Source organism: Chlamydotis macqueenii, chromosome 6, assembly GCF_036417535.1.
Source record: "Chlamydotis macqueenii isolate bChlMac1 chromosome 6, bChlMac1.mat, whole genome shotgun sequence".
Lineage (NCBI taxonomy): Eukaryota > Metazoa > Chordata > Aves > Otidiformes > Otididae > Chlamydotis > Chlamydotis macqueenii.
This window is the reverse complement of record NC_141561.1, coordinates 18147293-18168309: the sequence shown is the minus strand read 5'-3', so window position 1 is coordinate 18168309 and position 21017 is coordinate 18147293. Positions and strand designations below refer to the sequence as shown.

Sequence of the window (21017 nt, the reverse complement as noted above, 5' to 3'; positions counted from 1 at the left end):
GAATTCAGGAGGAAGGAAATAGATTTTCATGACAGTCATCATTTTCATGACTGTCATCATTTTCATGACAGTCCTCATCATTTTATGAGGAACTGTAAGGAGTAATTTCCCCTGATACCAGGCCACATGGTGGCAGTGGGGAGGGGACGTATCCCGCTGCCCAGGCTGAGGTGGGGTAAACTGCGTTTGTGTGCTTTGTGGTGTGAGTGGAGAGCTAACACTTGGGAGGAGCATTCACAGGGAAAATCATAGAAGAAATCCTAGCAATAGCTGCTATTGTTATACTGGTTCTCCAGCTTGTTCCTAGACTCACACTGCTGGAACTTCTTGGCAGTCTTCCATGGCAGCTGGTTCTTTGCAAGAGCCATGCTATCTAGGACAGTGGATTAAGTCACTAAATCATGGTCTTGCACATTGGAAGATGGTCCATGAAGTGGTTGTAAGAGCAGACATACAGACACATGTTTATGGGCTGGCGTGCATCAGCATCTGTGGGCCAGCACAGTCCAGAGCCAGCCCCTACCTCTCCTCCGTGACCAAACTGGCTGAGGGTTGCACTTATTTTGTGTACGTAGATAGCCAGTGCTGTAGTTTTTCACCAGCACCACTTTCTGCACTTTCAAGAACTGAAACAGCAGCAGGGACAAGATCATCCTTCAGGGATTTATGGTTATGTTGCTCTCCACTTTAAGAAGCTGAGGGAAGCTGATAGGGTGTGGAGAATGCTGGCCATCAAATATAATGCTGGATGCAAGCGACTTGGGACACAGGAGTTTAATGGATCTTGAAGAACAAACTCTGAACAGTTTGCCTCTCATTTAAAACATGCACATTTACTCTGCACTCAGAAAAATTCTGGAGAAAGTTTCAGAAGTTTTGACTTAGCAAGGTATAAAGGTTTCTCAATGGAATGACATATTTGGATAATAAGTGACACTAATAAGGAAGTACCTGCTTCAACTATTAGATATAATTTCTATTACTTTATTACAACTTCTAACATAATGTATTTAGCTATGCACTGGTTTTTCCTTGGCACTTGTACATTTTTAGGCTATAGATGGGTAGTTCTATTTTATATTGGTGTAGATGCTCACAATTTCGGATACAGTAAGGAAGCCAGCACCCAGGGGCTAGTATCCCAGGTTTACCCCCTTGCAACTGTTTGAAGCCATACAATAACTCATTGAATAAACAGAAGGTGCTTGAAACTGATCACAAAGAGTGATGACTACACTGAAACATGTATTTAATTGTTCTCTAGGAGGAAAGTACTTTGTAAATAGGCATGATCCTTGAATAACTGTTGCTTTGCAAGTGGACAGTTATTTGAGTACTTTTCACTAACTAAGCTTAACTTTATTAATTTTTTAATATATTATGTAGAACTTTTAAGACTAATACAGCCACTGCAGAAATTGAGTTATCATTTGAAATAATACCTTTCTGAAATGATACTGTCTGTGTTGAAGTTGTATTTAGCAGGTGAACTGGCAAAACTTCATTCTTCCCCAAATTCCGCTTTCTTATGCCAATAACATTTCTAATTTCATTTTGGGTTCTTGTGCAATGATAAAGAACCTCTTAGCACGCAGACCTTAGGTATATCTTTTCATGTAATGTTACTTTCTATTCTCATGAGGAAGCAAACTCATGTTGCATCATTTCTCTCTTGCATACCCAAAGCACTGTGTCAGATGTAGCTCACAACCAACTGGGGGTGGGGGGGGGTGGGGGGGGTGGGGTGTGCTGTGGTGAGGAACTTGGGAAACTCGTGCTTCATTTCAGATTCCACTGCTGGTACAGGCCAAGGGAGTTGCTTTTTTTAAATTGGGATTTGGCTTCCAAGAAAAATTGCAAGTTTTCATCAGCAGTGACAAATTCTACTCTAAATTTGATCAAAGAACCTAACACTGATAAACTTTGCAGAGCACTTCGGAAACAGCAATTGTTCCTATAACTGGGATTGCTGTTTGCCTGTTTCCCAAGCTTAATTGCTCTTAGATCTCAACTTTGGACTATGTAGCAGATTGACACCTGTACTGCTCAGTTGTTTGGAAGCTGAGGAACAGACAATGTGTGTGTTTTTCTTTTTTTTTTTTAAAAAGAAAATTGAAACTTTCCTGAGGGAAGTTTTGGTTTTAGCTGAAATTGTTTACATTTTAAGTTTCCGTTTTAAAAATACAGAAAATTCTTTACCACCTTTGCTGATCAGCTTTCATAAATCAGACTGGCACTTGTCACCTTCCTGAACAGAGTTTTTAACCTGTTTCAGTGTTGGGAAAAAGAGGTAACGCAGTTCTTAACTCCCCCCCGCCCCTGCCCCATACCGTATTGGTTAGGAGGCCTCGCACTGCCAAGGCAGTTTGTCTGTTTTATCTGGTATATGTACTGAGAGAGTCCAAGAAACTTATGTCTAAAATGTGATTTCTTCTATGTATCAGGATTTTAATTGTGTTGCATTCTTTTCTGTAAAGTACTTTTTCTCTGGCTTGTTTTGTGATTCTGCTGTGCTGCTGAGAACATAGGGAGAACAGAAAAAGATTGTGCTTGAAACTGTTGATCTTTTTTGTCGCTTCTGTCTATGTGTGAGTTTTCATTGTATAATTATATAGTCCATATGTTATTCCATTTTGTTATAAGTAAAGATATAGGATATACAGTAATGTGCATTGGATGTTTGTTGTAATAGGATGTTTTTTTTCTTATTTTCCTCATCATATGTATAATACATTTTAGGTATGGGAAAATTGTCTCCACGAAGGCTATTTTGGATAAGACAACAAACAAATGCAAAGGTATGTACGTTTGTCTTTGTATTACATTCACCTGAAAGTCCTAATTGATTCTATAAAATATAGTAATGTTGAATTTTAAGCGCTGTCAACTTTTCCCCCCCTCCCTTTCTTATTCCTAAGCTAGCCTTGTGTTCTTGCCCACAGTCGGTGTTCAGTACGTTTGTTTCCAGTGGAGCTGGCAGCCCGTGGCAGTGGGGCAGCCAAGCCGGAGAGAGGCTGACGTGCGCAGTGCTGGCTGGCCATTCGCCTCTATTTTAAAAACAAAAATGGAGTTAAAAGCAGCTTTTCCCCTTTTGCTTGGAAAAACTAGGGAAGCTTACAGAAGACCATTAAACTGTACTAAGCATTTGAAAAAATTATATATTGTGGAAATCAGCTCCATTGATTAGAGTAGTTTAAAGCAGTGCTTAATTACATGTTCCAGTCCTCTGATTGTGTTTTGTTAAATGCCATTGAAAGTGTTGGGAGCAAAGAGAGGGTTCATTTTCACCAAAGTAATTGCAGCTGGGTAAAAACATTAGAAGTCCCTTAGATAAGCTGGATACATCAGTTCACTGATTTCTGTCACTCATTGCTGTTACAGTGAGGTCATATCCCAGCAACGTGCATGGTGGGAGAAGGTGTGGTAGCAGACACTGAAATACCAGATTTCAGACAAGTAAGAGGATAATTTCTAAGCAAAGTGAAGAATTAAGTCAGCTGATTTAGCAATGTTAATAAGCGTAAAGCTCATGAATGAGCATAAAGCTGATAGACGGAGGCAGGATGGGAGAGTTCATCATTTAACTGAGACACAGTTTTTGTGCAGAACGTGGAAGCAGTGCAGGGGCACAGCTTCTTAGCTCCCCATCCTAAGCAATTAAAGGGGTGCTGACAGTTCAGAAACAGAAATTTCTAGAATTTTTTTTTTTCCCCAGCTGGTATGCAGATATCATCTGCATATATTGTGACTAGGAAAGAGCAGATGCCCTTTTCAATTATTTTAATTCATTAACACCTGTGACAGCACTTACCTGATTTGTTCTGTTCGTTCCCCCAGTTCCTGGAGACTGCAGTAGCTCTGTCAGTGACACAGAAATTCTCACATTAATGTTTTAAGATATTTAAGCTGACTTTTCCAATACAGATTTTAAATCTTGCTGGTGAAAAGTAGTCACTAAGAGTCTGTTGCAACAATACACAGCAAGTTAAGGCTGCAAGGAAGCTCGCTGCATGTAATTGGAATTGCAGTAGGAACGTAAGTAGGCAGAATGCAGATATCTAACTGGAATTTAACCAAAAGACTGACAGCATCTCTGAGTCTTGCCAAAAAAACCCCACACCATAGGATTTAAACAAACTGGAGCAACAAGTAATTGAGTTTCATCTAGAAGATGGCAAAGCCGGCTTTGATGACATACTTGGTATCAGTGTGTAACTTCATCTTATTGCACCCTGCAGTGTGGTGGTGTTGATAACCCGGGCTGTCGTGGGTACGGACAGCTAGTTTTGGGTATGGAAAGCTAGTTTTGCCTTGGCAGCACAAAACTTGATATGAGCTAATTCCCTCTGTTTCATGTCAAGATTTAACAGTCCACAACACCGCAAGTTACACAGAACAATATGCTGCTTTCTTCAGCTTCTTGGCAGGTTAAATAAGCTTGCACTGATGTACAAGACTGCTCGAGTTGTTTTTCTCAAGTTAAGGACTTTAAAGCTGGCTCAGTTATGTCTTTACACAGCCTTTTTGTCTTTAGTATAGACATACTGCAAGAGAATACTATTACCTTCTGAAGAAATAATTCCATTTTCTGCTCTTCTAGAGCTTTTTTTTAGTTGTTGAGGTTTTCTTGTTTGTTTTCTTTTAACCCAGCTTAGACACTGGAGAGGGATTTCTTTAATATCTGAGGCTGTTCACTGGAGGGAAGGAAGAGGGTTGAAAAATGCAGAATGAGGTTTGCAGTAACATCTAGGGGAAGCAGCTTCCAAACTGACTGCCTTTTGGTGAGACCTGAGCATCCAACTCCCAGGTTGCATTAAAAATCCCAGGCTGTAAGGTCAGTGTCTGTGAAGGCCAAGGTATATTGCTCTTCAGGTGTCCTGGAATCTGTTAGCTATACGTTGTTGTTCAGAATAAGAAAAGAAGTTATTGCAAATGCATGGAAATTGTTGCAATTAACTTTAGGTTTACTTTAACATTTAAAGATTGCATTATATGGACTAGAAAATACTTTCAGGGCAATTTTTTACATTCTAGTTTCAGTAACAGCAGTGGTAAAAACTCACTTGATTTCACTCCAGCTGAGTTTTCACTCACTTCTTAAATTTAGCTGTCTATTATGTATATAAAATGAAGTAGCCAATTCAGCAAAAATTGGGTTGTGATGCAGTAGATATGTGATATGCATCTTTTAAACTAAATTCCTCTCTCAGTTTTGAGTGAATGACGTGTAACTTAAAGGCTTACTGGTCACTTATTCAAACTGGACTAAGAATTTAGTTTAGAAAAATTAACAGATTATGCTTTATGCTTTATTAACAGATTATGCTTTCATGATCTCTATGAAATAAACTGATGATGTTATGTTTCCTTTTAGCAGACACATACCGGGTAACACAAAGCAAACCATCATACTAAGAATGTTAGCAATTTGGATAAAATCCTGACAATGGGTGGGCAAGGAAATTGATCTGTTCCACTAGGGTAGGTCACCACCAGTTCAAGGTTGAAGGACCTCTGTAGATTTTTTTTCTTTTTTTTTTTTTTTTTTTTGGAGACTATATGAAGAACTTTGGAGTTCAGATTGGTTTTCTTCACCAACAAGAAAATTGTGTTAAAGAACTGTGCTAGTAGCGTATGAGCTGTTTGATTATAAACTGATTGCTGTCTCATTAATGAAATACGTTTTCTATTTCAGGTTACGGTTTTGTTGACTTTGACAGCCCAGCAGCTGCTCAGAAGGCGGTTTCTGCCTTGAAGGCCAGTGGAGTCCAAGCACAGATGGCAAAGGTGAGTTAAAATAACCAGTTAATTCTTGTAATGGATTCTGAAGATGAACAAGCTTGTATGTTAGCAGAGCACTGGCAATGTGAATTTTCAAGTTGCAGACCCTTTACAGAGAGCACAATCATCAAGCCACGTGATATATTAGGGTAACAAAATGGGGACTTTCGACTGCCATATCCCAAATCATCTCAACTAATGAAATAAAGAAACGTAGTATGGTAAAGTCTCCAAACTCATCTGGCTGCATGTATCGGTTTATTCATGATACTCTTTTTCCATTGGCAATAGTGCAAGATCAGCAATAAATTGTAAGAACTACAGCAGGCTTAATGGTTTAAATACAAGATGTCAATTCCTGGAACAAGTCAACAGCTGAAATAGTTTACAGCACAGAAGTATGAAAGACTTTGTATATTGCCTGCTTGTTGTTACTGAGGTTACCAGCCTTGCAATTTGGGGATGAATTTTTAAGCACAGCACGGCAAAATTTAACCTTGTGACTCTGTCTTCAGCCATTCTAGTATGTTTTCTGTTAACATAAGTAAAATTTAAATCTAAGCATTCATGATAGATGTCTTGAATTTCTTAGCCAACTCTTTGACAGCCAATTTCTGCATCAAGATAAACCCAAGCATTATTAAAAAGAAATACAATCTTTATTCTTTTTCTCTTACTTTTACTGATCCTTGCCTCTGAATCAGGTTATTAGACAAAAGTGATCTTCAGAGCAGTGCTCTTTCAGCATAAGATAAGTTTCTTCATCTATAAAATCAGGTAGATGATACATTAGTAATGATTTTGTTGTGCATTCTTGTTAGGTCAGGTGGCCTGGTTCTGATAGACTGCCATAAACACCACTACAAATTTATTAAAAAAAGAAAATATTACCAACATAACCTGTTCATATAATTTGTGGTACCTCCTAAAGCAAATTTTTTTTGAGTTTGAAAATTATATTCTAATAAAAAAAAAAATCTGGTAATTAAATAGTGATCTCAGAGACTTTTTAAAACAGTCTGCCGCAAGATCTAGCAAGTCTTTTGTAGTTATCCATTAGGTACAGATTTTTTTCAGATGAGGTATTTTCCACAGCTTCTCAGCTGAGGAGAACAGTTAAGCTAACATAAAATGTCTTTGGATAGATTCCAGGGCAACAAAATGGAAACCATATGTTTCATACTTAATGCATGTTTCATTACAGCCATGACACAAACATACATGCTTACTGGAAAACACTTGGGTTTTGTTTTTTTTCCCTTTTTAAAAATAAGATTTTATATATGCTTAATACAGACCTTTAAGCTTTCATTTTTAGGTAATCACTGTAAAATATATACCAGATTTTTCAAAGCCTCTGTCTACTGTCTTATGGCTATGATATCTAGGGAGAAAAGAGAATGTAAGTCATGTAAATTTGTTTTGCTAATGAATTTTGATGTCTGATTTAATTCTCTTCTTGAGTAGATGGAGAAGCTCTAATAATTCATTATAGTAATCTAATGAATAGTTTCTTAATTTTTCCCATGGTATATTTTCCTGACTAATTTCCTCTGACAGTTAGTTGCAATGTTGCTAATATTTCTTTCTGTTAGCATTAATGAAAAAAATGTGCACCATCATACCTGACAGTTTTGATTGTTTTTTCTGACACTGTCAAGCCTGGTGACCTGTGGGAAATCTGTAACTATAAATTTTGCATTCTGGTAAAACCTGTTGTTCTGCTCCTTAATGTGGAAAGAGTGTTTGAATTATTAAAAAAACCAGCCTCCAAACCAACTGGATGAACAGTACCATGACAAAAAGTCACAAGTGACTAAGAGTTTGAGTGCTTTGATTTTTGTCTATTTGAGCCATTGGTTTTGTGTTTGTGGGTTGTGTGGTTTTTTTTTTTTTTTTTTTTTTTTTTTTTTTTTTGGGCAGTGCTGCTCTCCTTTTGTCTGAAAAATCGTATCTCCACTTGGATGCTCCAAACTGGGAATTGCCAGTCACTTACAGTTGTTTTAGCAAGATTAGCAAGTCAGACTCTTCACATGCAAGACACTATAAAAGTTTACTTGTGTTTGTGTATTTAATATTTTATCCTTTTGTACGTTACCACCTGTGCCATCAAGTGTTCATCTTGCAGTGAAACTGTTCAAGCCTTCGCCTGAATGTCACAGAGAAAGATTTGGAGGGTAGTTTTTCAGCAGTCTGGCCAATGGATTTCCTCGCTGACCACTACGACTGCTTCAGTTCCAAAGAGAAATAAATTCCTGTTGACAGGATTTGTCTGTGGGAAGGTGGTGTTATGCTGAGTCCAGGGTGTCAGCCAGCAGCCTGGCTCCTCAGTATTCTCACCCTCATCCAGCTCTGTGCTGGTTAAGAGTATCTTCTGGTCACTGCTGAAATGAAATGCCTCCAGCAGTTCCTGTTGGTCAGATAATGCTGCTAAGAGCTTACATAGATAGCATTGTCAGGGGATGGGAGTAGCTTTTGGATGGAAATTTAAAATGGAAGTAATGGGCTATTGCCCCTCTCCTCTTCACACTGAGTATTGCCAGCGTTCACTCTTGTCAGTCATCTTGTTCAGTGTGTATAAGTGGCTATGGAAAGGGTTCGGGAGATGATGTTAGCTGTAGTGGTACCTGGCTTGTTTGAGGACTTAGTACAAAACCAGTAGCTTATCTTTTACTCTAGAGATAAGGCGCAGAAGGAGCAGATACATGTCTTGCAAGAGTACTGTTACTTCTAAGCTAGTTACTAACTGACCTAGTGTCTCATTCTTACTTTAATTCACTTTAATTTCTTGAAATATATTTAATGTAATTAGTTTATTGTCCTTGCTTCTAATGGAGTGCTTCAATAATAAGCCAATACTAATGATAATTTCAAAAGCTCTGATTTTGCAGAGCTTTGCGTTCTTAGGTAAGATTACTAGTAGTATTGAAAGGCTCTGCCCATTTTGTTTGTTAGAAAAGTTGTTACAGTTGCTGTCAGAGTGAATTTTCTGAGAAATGTCTCTCTTCTCTTCCCCTCACCCCACAGGTAAAATCAGTGAGATAACTGTAGATTTCTACACTGTTCAGAGCAGATAGCAAATTATTTTCTATAGGAAGTTCACCGATGACACCAAGCGGTGTGGTGCAGTTGACACGCTGGAAGGGAGGGATGCCATCCAGAGGGACCTTGACAGGCTGGAGAGGTGGGCCCGTGCCAACCTCATGAAGTTCAACCAGGCCAAGTGCAAGATCCTGCACCTGGGTCATGGCAATCCCAGGCACAAATACAGGCTGGGCGGGGAATGGATCGAGAGCAGCCCTGAGGAGAAGGACTTGGGAGTGCTGGTGGATGAGAAGCTCAACATGAGCTGGCAATGACCGCTTGCAGCCCAGAAAGCCAATCATATCCTGGGCCGCATCAAAAGAAGCGTGGCCAGCAGGTCGAGGGAGGTGATTGCCCCCTTTACTCCCCTCTCTTGAGACCCCACCTGGAGTACTGCATCCAGCTCTGGAGCCCCCCACATAAGAAGGATGTTGACCTGTTGGAGTGAGTTCAGCGGAGGCCACGAAAATAATCAGAAAGCTGGAGCACCTCTGCTATGAAGACAGGACTAAGACAGTAGGGGCTGTTCAGTCTGAAGAAGAGGAGGCTTCAAGGAGACCTTATAGCAGTGTTCCAGTATCTAAAGGGGGCTTATAAGATAGATGAGGAGAAACTCTTCAGTAGGGCCTGTTGTGATAGGACAAGGGGTAATAGTTTTAAAATAGAAGGAGATAGATTTAGACTAGATATAAGGAAGAAATTCTTTACATTGAGGGTGGTGGAACACTGGCCCAGGTTGCCCAGAGAGGCGGTGGATGCCCCATCCCTGGAAACATTCAAGGCCAGGTTGCATGGGGCTCTGAGCAACCTGATCTGGTTGGAGATGTCCCTGCTTCTTGCAGGGGGGTTCGACTAAATAACCTTTAAAGGTCCCTTCCTACCCAAACTGTTCTGTGATTCTTAGATGCACACTGTAAGGGATATTTTAGAGATAGTGAGGTCTAAATGCTATGGAAATATGAATTAGCTAAATCCTCATTTTTTTTTTTTGACCTTGAATTTAACATAAGGCATTTGAGTCAGTGTCAGACAAAATTCTGTCTCCTCAAATGGTATTCTGCTAAGTTCAGCTGTAGTTACTGAAGTAACTGTGTTTCAGATGATTGGAAAAGTGGCACTTTTAAGTGGAAAGTTGAATTTAGTTCTTATCCTTCTGGATATAAACTAATGTGTAAATATAAAAGGTAAAAAAGAACTACTAAATAAGGATGGTGAGTAAAAAAACCACGATTGTTCTCATCTTTCTCTGTAGTAAACTTAAGCCAGGAGGAGAATGATTGTGTTTGCAACCCAAAAAAGTCAACTAGAGAGTATCTATGTTGTACTGACAATAATGTAGAGATACAGAAGCAAGCTAGAATACCAGCCTGGCTGTGGCAGCTCAGAGTTTGTCAGGCGCTAAACAACTTCCTTCCTGGTGTGGCAATGACATCTGTATGGCTGTATTGGCTAGCTTATGGTACCTTAACAGATTCCTGAGATAATATAGTGACAGGCTTATATCTACAAAAACTGTTCTGCGTATGGAGTTACCACTTTTTGCAATGAACTTGTAATGTATTTTGAGTATCAGAAGAAGGATTAACATGTGTTCCAGTGTTATCACAATTGTATTTCAGCCCTGTCCTTAAAATTAGCTTAATGTCCTCCCTTTAAAAGGATTTAATCATCCGAGTCCAACACAATTGCTATAGACTCCATGAGCCTGATCCTCCAGACTGTGTTGTTGAAGACCTTGCCTGCCTTCCTGTCTCCTCTATTCTCTCTTTCTATTAATGAGATTTTTAGTTCTGTATGTACAACTTTGCTGTAAGACTGTCAAGATAATTTATAATTTAAATAAGTTATATTCATTCTTTTCCAGTTTGTGTTTTACTGTTGTTTTTTTTTTTCCCATACAGAAGCACAAACATATCTTTAGTAAACGTATCCCACTTATAATAGAACCAATGAAAGCAGTCCATGGATGTGGAAGATTTCTGTGGTCAATGAAGCTTGTTGTCTTGAGCCAAGGAATGTTGTTCCATGTACTAATGTGCGTTTTTGGGGGTAGACTCATTGTTTATCCGTTCAAAGATTTCCCCACGGTCGCACATTTTTAGGACTTAAGGCTTCAGATTCATGATGTTATAATTTCCTCCTCCTTAAAATCATCATTTCCACTGACACAATTAAGTATGTTCCTGCTTATATTGTATGAGCCCTCACATTAACAAATCACTAAATATTTTCAGATATTTTAGGCTTATGCAAAAAATGAGGCCATCTTCAGAATTGTTCCTTATTCAAATTGTGCCAGAAGGGTGCCGATGATGACAGTGCGAAGTGTGTACCATCATATACCGACTCTTCCACCATTCTTAAGATACAATTTCCATTTTCTGGAGTGGTCTATTGGCCCTCAAAGCAACAGGCCAAACTCTCTGAAACTCATTACGTGGGGGTAATTTTTATTTTGTGATAAATATTAGCCTGTTGTCCGAGTTCATGTTGATCCTCCAGAACCCAAAGATGACATGTATTTGTAATCTTTTTATGTCTTACTGGTAGTTACAGAGGCAGAACTGTGAAGCACTCCCCATGTGCGCATCTTTCTTTCCAACTAATTTCAATGCAAACACTTTTTTTTTTTCTATTCTAAGCTTACTTTAGGTGAGTTTTTTCCAAGCATATTTGGAAAAGATCTGTCACACTATATAAAGTGTGAACTGCACAGCAGGTGTAGGGTTTTTGGGAGGGAAAGGCTGCTTAGCCTCTTGTCCTCATCTCTGTAGCAGAAATCAAGGCTTTTCCACAGCTATTAAACATAATGTATTAAAGCCAGTCTTCCTTTATGTCACTGATGAAGAACATGGCTTTGAGTTAGCAAAAATGAGAAACACCTTTTTATGACTTTTTAATAAAGTATTGCTTTTTGTACTTGTCTTCACTGTGGCAACCTTCTGGAGAATTAAATCAGTTTTCATTCCTACAGAGTAAAGTAAGAAAATAAGTTTAGGTTACCATGGTAGCTAGTGCACTTAATCTAACTAGAGAAGGTAGGCATATTGCAATTTCTTTTTGTTCTACATCTGGGCTTCTGAATGCCAATGAACAGATGACAGACAGACAGGAGCTAACTCAAGCAGATTTCTCCAGCAGTTTTTAGCAACTGTCTTGTAAGAAAAGTTTTCTTTTTACCTAATTTGTAGTACTTTCTGTAGGCAACAGTATTAAATCTTACTGTAATAGACTATTTTACGTAAGTGTAATTGATTTTCCTCCTTTTATTAATAAAATTCTTAAAAATCATGGTAAAACAAATTGAAGGTAAGCCAAATTTTGCTTACCTGGGGTCTTAAATGACCATCATTTCAGGAATTGTTTTGCATTAAATAAGATGTTCACAACTGCTTCCCTTCAATGCACAGCTTCAGCCCACCAAAGTCCCACCTCAGTTGCTAAGCAATGCTGTGCCTTGTTCAGACAAGGGTCCAGTGCCCTCCTATGAACTGTGGTGGGCTTATTCAGCTTTCTGTTGAAAACAGTGGCATCTGTGAGCAACATGCAGAATCACAGGGAGCACCTTCGTGCCCTTCTAGCAAAAGGAAAGCAAGAATGGCAAGGGGTAAAAAGGGAACGTGTGATTGCAGTGGTAGTCGGATTACAAACTTGGACACAATGCTTATTGTCGTTAAAAATTCCTTTGCGTACAGTTCTTATTCCTCTTTGTAATAGATGTGCCTGTGAAAATGAATTAAAATATTTAGCTTATTAATCATATATGGTGTTTATTCAGTTCTGGAGAACAAGTAAAGATTGTGGCAGTGATTTTCCACCGAATTGTCTTGTTAACAGTCTGTGGTCAGATGGTATTAAAACTGTGGCTAAAACACACATATTTCAGTGAGACACAGGCCAATTGTAAATTTTGAGGTGGTTCCTATATGAAGGCAGACAAGCATTTAATCCCTTCCCTATCAGCCAGAGGATCTTCCATGCTGTGAGCAGGGCCGAGTCACATGTTCTGAATGGCTATCTGTTCGCTCTGACCTTGCACAGAGCAAGAGAAAACAGATGTCTTACCATTTTGCCAAGTTTCTTGCTTGCAATTTAGGAACGGTTCCACACGCACAGGGAGGTTTTTGTTAATTTCTTTCAGATGATGGTAGAGCACTTTGTGCTATGTAGGACTCCTGATCACCACTTTTCTACAGAAATAAGCATTAGCCGTTGATTATTCCTACCATTTTAATGGGAAATACTGTATCTTTTAGTCAGCTTATTCAATTAGTGCTGTAAGTGCTTTTTAGGAATAAGATGTGCGTTAATCTGCAAGATGTTCTGCTAGAGTTCTGGAGACGTGGCTAACGGTGTTTGGTGAGAAAAGACTGATAGAAACTTGCTGATGTGAATTGCTAAAAATAAGACTTCCTAGTTTCCTCAATAATATAGATACAGTAGCCCACAAATACCCTGACATTGCCTATAATCTAGAAATACTGAGCACTTTTGGTGTCTTTCAGGACTTGCTGAAGATTTTGTTAGCTGAGACGACCGTGCATGAGATACGAAAGACTCAAATTAAGCAGTTTTCCTAAATTGTGTAGAATTTAAAAAAAAAAAAAAAAGTCTAAATGGTTCAGTGTTTATATTTTAATTTTAGCTTGCTACCATAAAATAGGAAAGTTTCCGCTGACTTTAGTAATTATTTTTGATCATTCCCATAAAATGATACAAGTGATTTATAGAGATTTAAGATTTCTAAGGTGAAAGCAGCTTATATGATTTCATGGATTTTAAGCACAGGAAAAAGCCCTGCCTTTGAAAGCACTTAGAACGATTACAGTGCATAGACAAGGTTTGAGCTGAGTTATGTTTGCAGATATTTTAGTCAATGTCACTTTTTTGCTGACTTCCAGAAAAAAATTAGAAACTTAGCTATGAAAATAATTAGTTTTCTCTTCTGTCGTAACCATGTGAAAAAACAAACTATGGTGAGGCGTGTTTTGGTAAGGAAGGAAGTCACAGAACTTAGTGTCTGCAGGGAGACAGAGGGATGAGTTAAAAAGTTTGCCTGTGTCCTGACTTCCTGAATTTTTAACTGTTTAACCATTTTCCATGCCAAAAGCTTGTATAAAAGCAAACATCTGTTTGTACAGTGCCTTTTGTGTAAGACAGGATAAAGATGGATGGGGAGTCCTAGTTGTGGTTGCCATTTGGAAATCAGCTTGGAAATCCAGCGTGTTCTGAGGGAAAGGAAATGACTTGCTGCTTATGATCTCCCAAAGCAACCCAGATAGCTGGTTTAAGGTTTAATAGTCCTGTGGAGGTGACAGAAGCTGCACGGTAATGTAAGTAATTAACAGGAGGAGAGGAGGTGTTCTGCGCATTACTAAGTATAATTTTTCTGCTGCCAAACTGTATAAAATTCCAAATACACTCTAGAAAGACTTCAGTCTTGCTTTAGGTCTACCCCAACAGTGTTATCTTAATATTGTAAATGAGCTCTTTTTAGAACTCACGGCCGTATTTTTTTTTTATTATTTTTTCTTTTTTCCCCTGCAAAGGGAAGAAATAGACGAAATTAAATCTATCCTGACGTGGTTGGTCTCTGTGATCCTTACAGGACCCTTCCAACTTGTGATATTCTGTGACTCTATGATTTGTCCTTATAGCTGAGCTGCTGCTGCTCCCCAGGGCAGCTGTGGGTTTGCACCTGCAGTGCAGATAAAACCTTGGTGCACAGTGGAATGTGTGTGTTGGCATTTCAACTATTTTGTTCTGGAAGAATTACAGATGAATGAAATTTCAACTCTTATTCAGGATTTCATTTGGCAGCTTTTTTGCTCTTCCTCTCCCATGTCTGCCATCTTTCCCAGTTCTAGCTATGGACATATGTAGAAGTATCTTTAAACTCTCCTTTTCCCACTGTGGTCATTATGTCATGTTGAAGGATCAAAAGCAGAAATAACTGAATCCCTGGGCATATTGAGGCTGTAATAGACTGACATAGAGAAAAGGTCAGGAGAGCAGAAGCCAGTCCTTTCCAGTCACCCATTCAGCATGTAGCTGACCAATACCCAATCTAGTTACTAATGCAAAATACGGATTGTTTCTTGGGCCACAAGTCAGATTTTTCCGTCTCAAAATGCTTTCTGTTCAGAGAAAGCAATTTCCTTGGAACAGTTTCCTCAGATGCACTTTTTCCCCCCCCTCTGTTCCTAAGGGATTTGTGATGTGACTTAGTGGTAGTTGCTAATACTCTTTCAAAGCAGAGCATTCCCTTCTTTTAACAATGTTGTTACATGATTTTATGGCATGAAGTGCTCTCTGCTAGGTGGATAGATACAAGAAATGAGCTTCCCAGTATGTATGGAGGAAGATCTTTGCCTTAAAGTGAATCCCAGTAGGTCTTCACGTCCCTTTTGGCAAAGAAAGCTCATGATCTCTCACCCTGAATACACTGCTTGTATAATGCAAGAGTGTGGTCATCCCCAAGGCCGGAATGGGAGCCCAAGAGAGAGGGGGAGTGTGATCTCTCCAGTTACCCAAATAAAACAGATTGCTCTGACATTCTGCAGTTGACTGGATTTCTTTCTTTATTAGCTGTTTCTGAATGTAAGCATTTCTTTTTTTGCATGTAAATTACATTTTTATTAGTGTGAACAAAATGAGGCCTTTTTATCTTTCCAAATGTTGTTCAGCTTTTTAGTGAGAACATTTTTAGAATATAATTCAGACTTTCTCTGATTATAGAATAAAAACATGAGCAAATTAGATTTAAAAAATGCAAGGAGTCTGATTTTCCAGCTTGTATACTGTTTTAGGTGTTTTTAGGGAAGTTTTGGGATATTTGTGTGCAATATATTTACAACTAATAATAAAAAGTAAAAAAAAAAAAAAATCCAAAATTTTTCCTTTCAAATATTATTCTGAGTTTCAGGAAATTATGCTGTAGGTACAAATTACAAATGCAATTTTGTGATCCTCATGGCTAAAACCTCCTGTAAAGCTTTTGCCAATAGTGTTCGTTAAAGAAAGAGGTAAGCGTACATATCTTAAGGTACAAAACCAAATTGGCTAATACAATCTAAGTAACAAACTATTTCTAAAAACATGAAAGCTATCTTAATTTAACATTCCTATCTGACGAAATTTGAACTGTATCTCAAAGATGTAACTACTGTAAGATAGATTTTCCCATCATGGGTGAACGCGGCCCAACAATGAATATTAATGTCAGCCCTGGCTTCTCAGTGAATCTATTTTCTTCTCTTTCTGCTGATTTTTTTTTTTTTAATATGAAAGAGATATCAAAAGTTCTAAGATAATTTAAATCACAAACTTCTATGTGTACTGTATAGATGTAGTATTTTGGAGATGGTGCATATTTCCACTAGGTAACGCAAGGGAGAACATAGATGGTAATCAAATGCAATTTGTAATGAACTATGAAGGGACTGACTGGGATAACACTTGTACAGCTTGAAAAGTTTGTGTTTTGTAAGGTATGTGAGATTTCAGCGTGGCTAGGAATTGCGATCATATCAGTGGCATAGTGTGCAGGTCAGGAGGGTGTAATGGGGATGTATTTCCCTTTTATAGGTCCTCTGATGCTGAAGTTCCTTAAAAACCTTTACAGAAAACTTGAAAGCCCTTTCTAAATGGATGAGAGACTTCAGGTGAAAATGCAAATAGTGAAGGTCCATAAGCACGATTTCCTTCTCCATTTTTAAGTTTCATTAGTTTTTGGAACATGAGATTCATGTCTGTGCCTAAAAGGTGTGACACCCCCTCCCCCAGCCCCAGCTGCTGCTCTTTTATTTTTTTGTCCTAGTGAAAACCAACCCCAACAGAGAAGTGATATCCAGGATAGCAAATTGTTAAATTACACAGTGTGCTACTGAAGATACTGAGGTGCTATTAATATAAGGGCAACTTAAAGACAAATTGATGTCTAATCTGCATGAGAAGGTATCGCCGCCCATACAAGTATAATCACTTGAAAAATGCTTTAATTACAGTAGGAAAGTGTTGTGGTTTTGTTTTTTGTTTTCTGGTTTGATTCAAACTTCCCTGTAAATCAGTTTAGCCCTCTTGTACAGAATGAAAATACGCTGAGGACTATGCCAACAAAATTGTATTTGTTTCAGATCATATCATGCCAAATGCCAAAAAAGTTCTGGTGAATATAATGCATCCTACAGAGAGTTAGATCTATACAGGGAGCCACAGTAACGACATTGAGATAATGCACAACTGTAAAGGCCAAGTCATGTAGATCTGCATTAATAATGTATTTCATCACGGAGCATGGCCAGCAATTAGCAGTGTGAGAGGGATGCAAGAGATCCTCCCTAACTGCAGCTGGAGTATCTGTAGACAAACACTGGAAGTCATCAATTTGAACAAAACTGTATCTTTGAGGTGGAATTTTGTGGTACATACATAGATCACATGAAGTAGATAGCCTAAAGTCAGGGGAATGGCAAAAATGTGACTACATTTGTCTCCTCCCTAATCGCTCCTCTCCTGGCTGCCCTCCTCTGTAGTTTTGTCTGTTTCTAGAGAAAGTTTTTGTAAGACTTTTGTATTGTCTGAATGCATAATATAAAAGTTTGATAAAAACTCAAAACGGATCATGTGTGGGAGAAGTTGACAGTGTCCCATTCACTTCTGTGTATATCAACCTGTTATTGTAATGTTTTGGCAGTGTACATACTCTTAAATTAATTATCTTCTTTTTTCCCCGGTATTATTTTCAAATTGTCATTCCAATCTTTCCTCTTTTTAATTTACATCTGACTTTGTTTAGCTCTTTCCACCAGTCTTCTATTTTCTTGTCAGCTATTTTTTTTCCTTTATCTTGATTTTGCTTTTTTTTTTCTTTCAGAAAAATCTGAAACATGAAGTTGTAATGTAGACTATAAAGTGGTCAATTATTCACCTTTATGTCCACTTTAAAATGTCGTTGTCAGCAGTAATAGGAGGAGGGGAGCTTTTCTCAGGAATGCAGTATACAGTGACAGAAGATGCAGGTCACTAATACTAGGGAAGAGTGGCCTTTAGAAAGGGGCCTGAGAAGTTAAAATCTGTACCAGTAGTTAAATGTAATTGCTGTTACATTTTATATTCAAAATGTCTTTCCAGTGGCAGTAACAATTGGTTTTAATTCTCTTTCAGCAACAAGAGCAAGATCCGACTAACTTATACATTTCCAATTTGCCACTTTCAATGGATGAGCAGGAGCTGGAGAACATGCTTAAACCGTTTGGACAGGTTATCTCTACAAGGATACTGCGGGACTCGAGTGGGACAAGCCGTGGTGTTGGCTTTGCAAGGTACTTCAGTGGTGTTAACCATGCTGGCAGCTTTTTTCTTTTTTTTTTAATTTCAATTGAAAAGGCAGGAATAGGAGGAAAAGGCAGAAATTATTGAAAAAGACCAAGCTTTTAAAGAAAAGAGAGATCTAAATGGAGATACCAGAAGAGTGTTGTTAATTCTTCTTTTGGTAAATCAAAATGGCTGTGTCTCATCTCAATTAGATAGTTGAAATCTGAATCTATTGCTTTTCTGGACAACTATCTGGAATAAGACTTCACTGTCTGCCACTTCCTCCTCTTTTCTGTACTTCTCCTTTCTCCTCTGTCCCTGAACCAGTAAGCGATAGTTATGCAGTGCTTCACAGAAACATCTGTGACGTTTCTGGCTTTTGAGGCTTGAATTTGAGACAGGAGACCATAAGGAAGAATCCCTCCTCCTCCTTTTTTTTTTCCTTTCTTTCTTTTTCTTCATTAGTTCCTCTGAGAAAATTGACTTATGGTTGCCCTTTGAACACCAGCCCTTTGAATTTTCTGAGTCATTAACGTGTTGTCATCTGGGAAAGAAAATATTTGTATTCACTACACCATAAATCTCACCTTAAAATGTTTGACAACTCAGTTGTCTCTCCCAAATCAACCAGAACAAATATTTCTCATAAATTAGTAGATACCTCTCAAATACTCTGTCCATGTGAGTCTACTTTTTCTCTACTTAATTCAGTTATTTGCTCTGGGATCTCTTCATCAAAGCCTTTTCTGTGCTGTTCTAATTTTTTTTTCTGTCTCGCATGAAATCCTACTTTAAACCTTCTATGGCAATCAAAGTTAGGAGACTTTAGATTGGAGATTTCTAATGTCAAAAACAGAGACATGCTTTGAGCGAAGAATTGGGGTTCTCAAAATATGTTGTAAAATCTCTGTCAACAGTCAAATTCTAGTGATTCAGATGTTCAGCCAATATTATGATAGCTCTGTATTTGAACAAATAGCAGGATCTAAAATTAGTGCAGAGAAAAGAGCTGAACAAATTATATCTCCTGGTGAAGCCAGAATTTTTAGGGATTGATTTCCCTGTGAGTTGGCTATGGGGAGTTCACAGGACTGTGATTTTTAGTTTTCTTTTTTAAAATCTACCCCCTCTTCAATTTATTTACTTGGCAGGCTTTCCAGTTTCAGGAAGCTAGAACAAAGGAACAAAATCAGAAACAATGGGATAATATTCCTTTATTTAAGAGTGCCAAACCAGCAGGTTTGGTTTCTACCAAAATGTCTTCCTGTCCCTTTAAACAAATCAATAAATATTTGATTTTTTAAAATTTAATTTTAAAATTTAATTTCATTTAAATTGAAATTAATTTATTTTAATTTAATTTTAATTAGTTTAAAATTTTGGTGTAAATTTAGTGGAGCATTTTTATTTCATTCATACACTTTCTTTTTTTTCTTGTATAAGCATATGCTTATATTGAGTGTGAACTCCATACAAGTATACACAGAATGTGTGTATGTGTTTTTACACAAGTGTGTATGTGTTTTACACAAGTATACACAGAATGTGTGTATGTGTTTTTACACACAGCAATATATGTACAAAGTTGTATTTACTAATTTTGAAAAATAGTGATGCTTGCTGAGATGCAGCTTTCAAGTTTTGTTATTATGAAGGGCAGAATTCAGTAACACCCAAGCTAAAATTCAGTAAGCATTATGAATTTATTCGGTCTTGTCTCCCTAAACTTGCTTACCAGCTCTACCTTGAATAGGTATTTTAGGAATGCTTTTATCATAATATAGCCAGAAGAGTTTTGGAATTCTATGTAAAAGTCCAAAAGACTTGTGTATATCTACAATCTTGCTTGTATTGAAGATGTTAAAAAAGATTAGTTTTAAAGTTTAGGTTCTGTATTGTACATTGCATGGTTTATATATATACATAAACATGAAGTTATTTTAATATGCCTATTTATTTGTACACATACATATCTTATACATAATTTATAGACTAAGCTGTTGCTGTCATATCTAATCAGAATTTCTCTCCTTCTGCAAGGTACCTATTGGAACGCTTTTGGATAAATATTATTTGAAATTGTACAAGAAACGTGTAGACATTTAAATAAAGATTTTAATTTCTTGCCTTTGGGCGCATTGTATTAGGTTAATAAGGGGTAGTGTATTTTATCAAATCCAGACTTGAGTCTGAAACTAAATTACGTTGTTTGTTTTGTGTGAGACAAAAAAAAAAAATGTTTCTTTGATGCAGGTCCAACAACCCAGAACTTGTGAAAATTCTCTAGAAGATATTTTTTAAACCATGAAGAAAACTTCTTGTTCAGTCTGATGATTTTGATGATTTTGGTTCTTGTCTATGACTAATTTGTCAGCCTGTGCAAAAAGGCTATTTGAATTGAAAAGGTGCCAAGACTTAGCAATTTTTAGTACTGCTTCTTTGCTGCTGAGGCCATTGGCCTAATTTGTGGATCTGAATTACAGAACTTAATGAACAAATAAGAAAATATCTGTTCAACATTACCTAAACATCATCTTGCAGGAGCTGCAAAATATTTTCTTCTTTTAAAGTAAACGTTGTTTTACTCGCATGTTCCGGTCATCTGTTGCCGCTTAGTCCATGCTGGCAGTTAGGGCTGACACATCTACGTAGCAATGTACGGATGCAGCTGCACCCTGCGGAGCCGCTCCCAGGCTAGCGCTAGCTCACCAGAAGTACACCCAGTCTATTAAGTCTAGCTTTGACCATGGTAGTGCACAGACCTGCTCAGGATGCTGGATAAGTTCTCAGGAGCCATCACAGCTACTCTGTTATTGGCTCCTGTTTTGAAGGTACCT

At 37.9% G+C, this 21017-nt stretch overlaps 1 protein-coding gene across 5 annotated transcripts in view; it reads left to right on the top strand.

Moving 5' to 3' along the window:
• Positions 1 to 21017, top strand: part of RBMS1 (RNA binding motif single stranded interacting protein 1) — a 148203-nt gene that overhangs the window by 103226 nt on the left and 23960 nt on the right. For all 5 annotated transcript variants that reach the window (XM_086750900.1, XM_086750901.1, XM_086750899.1 and 2 more), the window contains exons 3-5: positions 2740 to 2798; positions 5696 to 5787; positions 18031 to 18188. In XM_086750900.1, coding sequence (XP_086607026.1) covers positions 2740 to 2798; positions 5696 to 5787; positions 18031 to 18188 — 309 coding nt within the window. The remainder of the gene's footprint in view (positions 1 to 2739; positions 2799 to 5695; positions 5788 to 18030; positions 18189 to 21017) is intronic.